Below are 10,331 nucleotides of genomic sequence, written 5' to 3'. Positions count from 1 at the left end.
GGAGGACGTTTGCCCCTTGAGGACCACAGGTCTATGCCTGTGCAAACAAGCAGCAACTCTCCTCTGCCAGCTGGCTCAATAGGTCCCACCTGGCATTTCCACCTGGCTCAGCAAGCTCTCACGCTTGGGTCCGGCTGTGCAGCTATCAGTGTGCTTTTACAACAGCTGAGCCTGTTTTTATTCCCTGCTCTCTGTGACTGTAATGCTCTGCCAGAGAGGAAACACACAGCACAGTGCCCACTGCTCCTCCTCTATCTACCAAAGCATGCTGCCCCATCAAAAGCTACACGACTCCTCTCTGTCAGCCTGATTTGTAATTAACAAGCTGCTTTTTATCCTCTGGGGGCTCCAGGCTCCTGGGAGGCTGGTGTGGGAGCAAGTGGGTTCTCTGACTATTGGACTGGGGATGATGAAGTCTCTGTTGGCATCCACCTCTGGGATGGATGCAGAAGGGGCAGTGATTCAGTCCTACCTCTCTTGTTCAAGCCAAGGGGGCTTTCTGCTTCCTGCGAGGCCTCACGTCCAGGAAATAGCTCCTGCTTTCCACTTGCACTTCTGATCCCTCCTGCAGAGCTTGGGGAGCTCCGTGCAAGGCTGCTCTCGGATCAGCAACAGCCCAAAACAACACCTAAGGTGGGATTTACTGCCACATACATATGTGCTGGGAAGATGCAGGGACCCGTTGCGCCCGGATGATGTATTGGATTTCAGGTTATGTGATGCACAGGTCTCTCTGAGCACTGTAATTCCCTCTTTCTTCCTGTATGGATTTATACTGCTAAGTGGATGGATTTTCTGCTTGGCAGGGATGCTCTCCTGGGATCTTCTCCAGTTTGAAACATCTCTGCACATCTGTACGTAATATTCCTGGGGCACTTCACGAGTGGGCTTTTACGACACCCCTTGCTTTATGGACTGATGCTTAACATGACCAGGCACCACAGAGGGGCTGATGAACCCCTATTCCAGAGCCAGCAGCAAGCTGCGCACTAATTCCAGGTGCTGGAGGGTGCCCGGGGCTGTGTGTGAAAGCCACCGCTCTCAGTTGGCTTCTTATATAGCTGCCCTGGGCAGTGGGAGTACTGCTCCCTTGGTCCCTGAAACAGCTTGAGAGGGACAGGTTTCCTCTCCTTAATAACCTTAGACAGCATGCCTCCGGACCAGGCATGGAGATCGGGGTGGAGATGAAGGCAATCTGTCTGTCTGGGATGCTTCCCCCAGGCAAGGGCTGAGCCTGACATTTTCATCTCTGCTAAGAGCTGTCCCTTCCCCCTGCCCCAAAGAGCCATCTGCTATGGTAGATTACCCCAGCTTTTAGCACTGTGAATCCATAATTAGTGCATAATTAATTACCAGATGTTTTTAACACTAATGAAACATTAATAAATGACGGAGGCATGTTGTCTGGTAATGGAACATTAACCAGTGAACCAAGCCAGCACGTGGGGCAGCGCTGCCGCCAGCATGGCCGAGCCAGAGACAGGGCTGCATCAGACTGAGCTCTCCCCTAAGAGAGTCCCAGCACAGTTACAATCACAGCAAGTGCCTGCTGGGATCTAGTGACCAGCTTGGTACTTCAGGCTTTGCAGAGCCAAGGCTGTGGCTCCTTCACCTCCATCCATCCTTCCTTCCACTCATTCACACATCAATCTACCACCATGCATGCATGCACCCATCCTTCCACACACCTCCCTGCTGGAGAGACTCTGTGGGGCACTGGACAGGTAATTTGCTAAAAAAATGGAGCTTTTTTCCCCCAGAATGAACTGCAGCTTGGTAGCATCTCTGCTCCAGGTGGTGCTCACAAGCAAGGCACATGGGGAGAGGACAGACTCCAGCTAAGTGCTTTACTGCATCTGTTGCCCCCACATTGGGTCCCTGTGAGCCCTGCCCTGATGGAAGTTTAATTCAGAGCATCTTGGGCAGTGACATTTTCCTAATGCAAAATTATTAATCAGACAAGGAAAGTGCATTAATTGTGACTACGTGCCACCTCCAGCCTCTAGGCTGCAGTGGGGCACAGGCAGGCCTCCATCCTCCTGCCTGTCCAAGAGGTGTTAGGATGCAGCCAGAACTTGGGAACACATGGGATCATCAAGGGCCCATGAAGAGGAAGACGTGACAACTCCCCATCATAGCACGGGTGTCACACAGGGTGGTGACAACCATCCCCTTTCCATCACTGGGGGTTTCCAGAGTGGGCATCCCCATTGAACCTTCTCAGGATGTCCTGAAGGCCAGTTTTTGTGTTTTCCACCCTCCTGGAATGATGACGCTATGGTCTCAAGCCCCAGGGTAGGCTCCAGGGTATCTATGTCCCCATCGCTGCTGTCCCCATGTCCTTCCCATCTCAGCCAGCATGACACACAGAAGCAGACAGACGAAACTATCCACTCCAGACAGAGAGGAAATAACACCCAGAGCCTCCAGTCATCATGAAATGAACATTTAATGAAGACAGTCTCTCCTGGTGCGTGTGTGTGTGTGTGTGTGTGTATGTGTGTGTGTGTGCATGTGTGCGTTGTCTCTGTGTGAGCTTAGTTTTATCCCCTCTATTACATTTTTTTTGATTCTTTTTTTTTTTTTATATATATACATCTATAAAAAATTCAGATACAGCATGTCAACAGTGGGAATACTAGGACGTACGGTATTAAATACTGCGCTTGGGTCCAGGCAGGGGCAAGAGGAGGTGTCTTTACAAAACAGGACTTCGGGCAGAATGGGGAGGAGAGCAGAGCAGGCACGGGGATATTTGGGGACAGCGGGGGACAGCAGGGGACAGGTCTGCAGGGCTCCAGCTCTAAAGGCAACAGCAGAGCTTTTCTGCTTTCGTTGGAGAATGAGACAAAGACATCAGTGGGGGTTGATTCCCTGTATCCAACATGGTTAAAAGTTTTGGGGTGATGTTGGGGCGGGGTTGGGGGTGGCAAAGGCTCCTGCAGGGTGCTGTGGAGAAGGTGGTGGAGGGACAGCTCTCCCAGGTGCTCAGCAAGGGGCAGGAGGGTTTTGTCGGTGTTTCATTTCCTTTTTTTCCACTAAAACCCTGCCAGCTCCCTGCTCCCCATCACACTTGTGAAAGCCACCAGCTGCCCCATCCATCATCCCCTTGGAGGGGACCAAGACCCCCTGACCTGTGCACCTCTCCAGCTTTGCCACACAGTCGAGAGCTCAGGGGAGCGAGTCCAGTCCTTGGGGGACCCCCCTTTTTCCATAAGGGGGTCCACAGCTTGGAGCATCGTTCCCCTCACCACCCCCCCATTTTCATATCCCCTTTTCTCGGTGCACCACTGCGCAGGGCAGCAGGCACGTCTTTGGCGTGGGGGGGTTAGCTGTATGAGTAGGGCCCTCAGCTGCAGCGCGGGGCCCAGGCTCGCTTCACTTTGCTGGGCAAAGGGGGACGGGGATGTCTCCTTCCAAGGTGTCCTTGCTCCGGGCTGGGAGAGGATTTTGCGGCTCCCCAGGGAACGGCAGCGGCTCTGTCCTCCTCCGAAGCGATGGCGAGAAGCGTGATACGTCCTCAAATGTGTGCAAAATCGAAGAGATAAGAGACTCAACAGGGGAGTGGGGCAGCGGGGCAGGGGGCGGTGGCAGTGGTGGGCGGTGGGGAGGCGTCTGCACTGGGCTGCGATGGATGGACAGATGGAGATCTGCAAGGCGGGAGTAGAAGGGTCATGGTCCTGCTCCTCACCAATAGGACACGCCAAGGAGAATTTGATCTTTTCCCATGGGGTAATTTCAGCCCTACCCAGAACCCAGGTGCCCAAACACATCCCTTCCACCTTCCTCCTCCCAGGAATGGACCTTCCCCATCCTCCCCTGTCTGCATGCCACTGCCACTCCTCATGTCACCACTAATGCCACACGGGAGATGACATAGTCAGAGGGGAGCAAAGGACCTCATGCCCACTGGCATCTCCTTGGACATCTCCTGGACACTAAAGGTTGGGCAGCACGTTCTTTCTCTCCCAAAATTGACATAGGTGGCTGTGCCAGGATCCACCCCCCAGTCTGGGTGCAGTGAAAAGACTTTTAAGTGGGACACCCGTGATACAGCAGCCCTGGTCTGTAGAGGAACAGGAAATTTTGTGGCTCTTCAGGCTGCAAGCTCCACTCTAAGCCAACCAAGGACATTTTTGAGATGCATCTGTGAATTTTCTGACCTCAATTTTTCTCCCATCACTACGCAAAGGCCTTAGATTTTCACGTGGTTCCTTTGCCTCTTGAAAAATCAGCAGTTCGGGAGAAGGGCTGCTGAGAACAACACATCAAAGACTGACCCCTTTGCCAGCTTTGTCTGAAAAGCCATTTTTGAGATCTCCACCAGAACATCCATTTGGAAAAGCAATCAGATTTGGTGCATTTACAAAAAACTGCAAGAAAAACCCAAATTACTTGTTCCTGATGCTCGTCCCAGCCTGGCTGAAACATCACCTTCCCAACGACACCAGAGCCCCTAGGGTCCCCATGCACCCGAACCCCACCTCTTACGCCTCTGATTTTGGAGATACTCACTAAATAAAGAGGACACTATAGGCAGCCACAACCAGTCCAGCTGTCCAACACACTGCCACAGCCCCACTGCCCACCACAGCCCCCTTGTCGCAGATCTTGGTGGTGGGTGGCGCCATGAAAGAGGAGGTGCTAGCGCTTGTTGTCTCTGTAGGGAGGGAGAGCGGATGGTGAGGGGAGCTGGAATGCCCTGGGATGCATCCCAGAGGGGCAGCCCTGCTCTCCTTTGGGTGGGGATAGTGCACTGGCCCATCCCCAAATTGTCCTCACTGTTATGCCACACTAGGGCTGAGTGAGCTGGGTGAAGGTGGGGGGATGATTCAAGGGATGGTGTGATCCATGAGACTTTCCCTGATGTGACACTGGACCTACTGCTTGGAGATGCTTGTGCAATCAGGCAGAGTTGGGCGTTCCTCCCATCATCATCCTGCCCAGCTGGGCTACTCTGAGCACCAGCTCTGTGGGAATTTTAGCTAAGAAACCACGATGAGCCACATCTCTCAGCAGAGAGCATCCCTCACCCACAGAAATCCCAGATATGCCTGTGGCTGCTGGGCTGGCTCACAGGGATTGTCCTCCTTTGTACTGAACCAGCGGGTTATCTGTCCCTGCACAGGGCTGCAGCATTGCAGGGAGAGCTTGTATGGGCAGTCAGACTGGGGCAGCTTTGGCCACACCCAGAGTACCAGAGTACCCTCGCCTAGACAATCTGGGCTGATTGCTGAGGGCCAAAAGGGTCTGTCTTGACATCTTTCAGACTCCATTGAGGTCTCACAGAGGGACTCAGCCCTGGGGTTGGAGTGTCCCACACCAGCCCTGCATGGCTGCACCAAGCTGCCTGCACAGGGAGCAGGCAGGTGCTGTTGGAAGTGGTATTTACACTTAGCACAATGCAGGTGGGTATAACAGCAAAACCAAATCCCCGACGCCAGCACTGCTGCAAGATGTGCCTGCACTCCTTGAGTGGGTTCATCCCCCTGGGAGTGGGGGACTGCAAATCTCTGCTGCTGCTTGAACTTCTGGGTGCTCTACTGGCTGCTGTTTCTAAAAGTGGGGGTGCCTCTGCACAGGAGTCAGGGGAACCAGTGCAGGGTCTGCTCCATCCCTTCTGGGAAATGGAGGGCTGATAACACCCACTTGGACACAGTCCCAGCCCTTTCCTAGAAACAGAGACTTGTTAACTTTGTGGCTTTTATTTTGAATTGGCATCACTCCAAGCCATTGTGAGGGGTCGGAGGTGTGGAGGTGGTAGGACTGGAGAGGGGAGGGAGGGCTGGATGGGGACAGCATTAAAAGGGAATAATAAAAATAATAGGCATAATAATAGGAAAAAAATAGTAATAATAAATAAATAATAAATAAAATAAAATAAATAAATAAATAAGCAATGCCCATCTTTGTTGTCCCACCCCAAGCATCCAGGCAAGAAGGACGCTGGACCCAAGTGAGCTAAGTCAGCATTCCTCAGACCATGGTTGCACCTGCTGACAGGGAAAGTGTAGGATGAAGGGCTGCAGCTTCCCACATGCTCAGGGGATATCCTCATCTGGGGACAAAGCTTGCACGGAGCCAGAGAGGGGGTTTGTCCTGGGTTTGTCCTGGCTGCAGGCACAGCCTGTTTGTACTGGGAGGGGGCTCTTACCTGTGATCTGGGCCTCTGTGGTGAGATGCTTGGGCTCCTCCGTCCAGGGGGTGGCATGAACAGCCACACTCCAGTCGCTCCACGTGCCAATGTCGTTGTCTTTGGCTGCCACCTGGATGATGTACTCCTTGCCAGCGTAGGCATCCGTGATGGTGTGTGATGTCCCATCTGACAGCTCGACCTGAGAGCAGCAGTGGGGAGGCAAGGGTGGTCAGAAGGTGGTCAGCATGTTTAGCTCAGCTAGGGGGCGCTAACAATATTTTGCAGCACTTTGGGAAATACCGGGGGGTTGTGGGGAGAGGCATGAGCCCCAGGCAGGGATGCAAAGGGAGATGCTCCATGTGCAGCGAAACCAAAGGTCTAGAGACCCGGTCCTGCTCACAAACTCGTGGTGCCTGAGTGGAGCAACTTCCTCTAGAGGTCACCAGAAACTAGCAGATGTGTGTGCAGGCTCCCTCGGACATGTTAGGGAAGCAGAGAGCTGGATATTGCAGGCAGTGGATGGGGTGTGCAACACGCTTTCTGGGCAACACTGCCAATGCTGGGAGGCATCCCCACCAGCAACATCTCTGCCCACCCTGCTCTTGTGCCTGTAGCATCCCACTGTCTTCGTTTCCATCCCTCTGGGCCTTTGGACAAGGATGAAATTGTGTCCAGCTGTCTTTCCTAGAAAATTTTCCCTCTGTCCTGTTGTCACCGCTGGCTGGGCCACAAATGGTCCTGCTCAGGCTGTCCTTTCTGCTGCAAAGTCCAGTGGTTTAACCCCAGACTGTGTCCACATCTTCTGGGAATCTCTGATCCACTTGGAGCTCAGCTTAAACATGAAGGGATGCAGGTGCTCAGCAAAAATGCTCCCTAATGGCACAGATTCTGGTGACCAAACACGCCTGGCTGACCGAAGGGGAGGGCTCAACACCCAAGGGACCTTCCAGGGATGAAGCCAGACTTGGCCTTGCGGTCCTGAGGGTGTGGAGGGGACCAGGGTAAGAGCATCCTGCAGAGGCTACGAGAGACTGTCCTTCACCCCATCTCTCAGACTGAGGACCAACATGCTGCCAGCTCCATTACCCCACTGTGCTGCCTATGCATGGTGGGGGGAGCAGGGAGAGGGTACATAGCACCCCTTGTCTGCCCTGTACCCTGCCTAGACACACTGATAATAAAAATGCTGGAGGGGTAAAGGGGTGGTGTGTGTCTGATCAGCCCATCTGTGAGCACCAGTGATCAGCCAGTGACTCAAGCTCAAGCAGAACAAGCAGCACTTCATGGGTGGGGGGAACTTAATGGTGCAAGCCACGCAGAGACCTCCACACCTCCCCAGCCACCCAGAAGAAGGTCAGGCACAGGATCCCACTACCCTGGGGAGCACCAACAGCTGAGTTTTATTAAGAACTCAGTTCAATCACAAGAGCAAGATGAAAACTGCTGCCTGGTCCTTGAAGCCCAAAGAAAGAAAAGCTGCACAGTTGGGGTGCCCAGGAGGTACCTGGACCAATGCACCTGTGGGATGAGGCTGTCTTGGCATTGTGGCTTTACACACACACAGATGGTGTGCACACCAGAGATGTAGGTGCACACCAGTGGCTGGTGTGGTCAATGTCATCACCCCACTGCTTACAGGGGTATCTGAAAAGCAGGAACCCACCCTGAGAAAGAAACCACAGTGCAGCACATGCAACAACCTGGCACAGATGTAATCCCTTTGGCATGCAAACTGCAGCCCTCTCCCTTTCCACCCCGAGCTTTTATAGTCTCTGTGAAGGATTCCTTACCAGGCACAGGGGCAATATTGCTTTCTTGCACCAGGTGAGAGCTTTTTTTCCTATTCCCACTTCCAGGGCTGCATCCAGCCTTCAGCCCAGCATATCAGGGCCCTTGGGCTCTTCACTTCCAGCTGCTCCTGCGGCCCAGCCCTGGCCCGTAGGAGCCCCACATCTGGAACACATCTGGAGGCAGACCTGACTGGTCTCCCCCACAGCCGACAGGGAGCAAAGGGCCTCCTGCTGCCGGCGAGGCATGAAGTGCTACCAAAACTCAGCAGCATGGAGAAAGCTGCGTGTCCATCTCACTGCTGCAGATTTTGGGGCTGGATGGGGGTTCTGACTCTCCTCACACCACCAGCTTAGGGCTGACACCCATGGCTGACACCCATGGTGCTGGTGGGATGCAAATGGGGTGCCACTGGTTTCACTCCAGGGTTGTGCCAAGCTGGCATGTGCCTAAGCACTACATCACTATCAGCAAAGCCTGAGTCCATCTCTATCATCCAGGGGACACCTTCCCACTGCGACATGGGTCTGACCTGTTGGCACGGAGGAAGTTACTCAGGGTGCCTGCCAAGAGGATCCGAGATCACAGCCTGGCTGGGGGAGCCTGATATGGGGGGCAGATGAACACAGTTACCCTGGTGGGGCTCAATGAAGGGTCTCCCTGAGTTTCCAGCAAACTGAAAAGGCTGAGAGCCAACCCTGGGGTCCCAGGTGCTGCCTCCTGACCAGGTTACAGGGTTAGCTCACAGGTCCTCAGCAGTCTATACCAGGGGGGTGGCTGCTCCCATCCTGGGGGGGGGATAGGCACAGTCCATCCTGCCGGAAAAGGGTTCAGGACTGTTTCACTTATGGGGTAGGTGAAAACTGAAATCTTGCAAGGTCTGGGCAGAAGGGAGGATGGGGAAAAGATAAGGAGGATGATAGTTCCTCCTGCAGCACAAGGCTGTGCATCCTCCAAGATGCAGGGAGTCTTGGCTGAGACACATCCCACCAGCCCCACCAAGCTCCAGCCCTCCTCAGCCCATGACCAGGGCCCAAGCTGGATAAGGATCGTCAGAGGTGATGCGCTCTTCACACCCACTGCTGCACCCAGCAGAGCTGATGAGGCAATTTCTGCACCCTCTTCTCATAGCGACACACCTTCACAGCCCTGGCATACCTAGGGATGGGTAGGGAGGACAGGAGACCTACTAGGTTGTGAATCACCTGGTCCAGTTGGCAAGGCACCTCCCTGCAGTCTCGTGGCATGATGAGGCTGTGTCTGCCTCCCACACCTTGGGATTCATGCCTTCGCCAGTGGCTCCAGTCACTGCTCACAGGTGTACTGCTTGTGGGCACAGCGGGATGGAGTGCCCGTACAGCACCGTGCACACCACACAGTGGGGACCCACCAGGAGGAGGCCAGCTCAGAGCTGTTTGGTGGCATCCACCAATGTGGATGACAGTGCTAAGGTGATCAAGTTAAAAATTAATCCTTAATGACAATTGTATGAAACAAAAACTCCCTGCAGACCTGGATTGCTCTGTGCTACGCTGGGGGTGGCTTGGAATAAGACACTAAAGACAGGGCTCTGAAAGATGCTGGGGTTATCCAGCTGTTGTGTGGCTCTCTCCAGGTCTTTCAGCATCCTCTGAGGCCCCATGGCTCCTCCCTGACACCTGCAGCAAGCGGGCTGCAGGCAGGCCAGCCCTACCGGGATCCCAATGACTAGACCATGCTGCTTTTCCATCCAGGAGCATTTTCTCTATCCCAAAGAGCCTTACCAGCTCAGTACTTCCCTTTGGGAGCAATTCCTGCCTCTCCTCACCCAGAAACACAAACCAAACCTGAGTGTTTGCAGATGGTGTGCCACAGGCACAACTGGGTCAAGCCTGTGCCTTGCCTGGGAAGGGGGAACGTACCCCCAGGACCCAGGTTGGAGAACCTGGAGGATCTTCCTTGTAGGACCTGGGAGGATGCTGCCCTAAGCTCTGCTCTACACAACAGATAAGGAGAGCAGGCATGGACGACATCATCCATCTCTCCCCACACATATGACCTCTGGATGCAGAATCTGAGCTGGGCAGTCAGGGATGCATCCAATATTTGCCATGGGGGGTGAGAAAGCCCCTGGCTCAACACAGAAGTGCCACAGAAGATGGGAAAGCACATGGGGACTGGGTCCAACTGGATACAGGCAGGGAGAGTCAGCAGGGAAGACACACTGGGGAGGCTGTGGGGGGACGGATGGACACACAGCATCAAAGGCAGAGAGAGAAATTCCTTAATCCCCGACCCAGCCACACAGAGACAAAAGTTGGAAGAAGGCTGTGCATGGTAATTTTTTTGGCCGGGGGGGGTGGGTTTGAGTGTCACTGGCTGCCTTTGTGCACCTGCCAAAAGTCACTCCGACTGGCTGTGAAGTGCT

The 10,331-nt window shown here is 54.0% G+C and overlaps 1 protein-coding gene across 4 annotated transcripts in view; it reads right to left on the bottom strand.

Moving 5' to 3' along the window:
• Window positions 1-2,430: 2,430 nt before the first annotated feature.
• The window catches only part of CNTFR (ciliary neurotrophic factor receptor), a 201,870-nt gene continuing 193,969 nt past the window's right edge, over window positions 2,431-10,331 (bottom strand). For all 4 annotated transcript variants that reach the window (XM_027906219.1, XM_027906233.1, XM_027906241.1 and 1 more), the window contains 3 exons: window positions 6,155-6,335; window positions 4,516-4,660; window positions 2,431-3,650 (listed from right to left, as the gene is read on the bottom strand). In XM_027906219.1, the coding sequence (XP_027762020.1) occupies window position 3,650; window positions 4,516-4,660; window positions 6,155-6,335 (327 nt within the window). In that variant the 3' untranslated portion in view covers window positions 2,431-3,649. The remainder of the gene's footprint in view (window positions 3,651-4,515; window positions 4,661-6,154; window positions 6,336-10,331) is intronic.

The sequence above is a fragment of the Empidonax traillii genome, unplaced genomic scaffold (genome assembly GCF_003031625.1).
Source record: "Empidonax traillii isolate 1590-97213 ecotype Southwest subspecies unplaced genomic scaffold, ASM303162v1 scaffold26:size2357266, whole genome shotgun sequence".
In the NCBI taxonomy this organism is placed as follows: Eukaryota; Metazoa; Chordata; class Aves; order Passeriformes; family Tyrannidae; genus Empidonax; species Empidonax traillii.
This window is presented reverse-complemented; position numbering and strand designations above follow the sequence as displayed.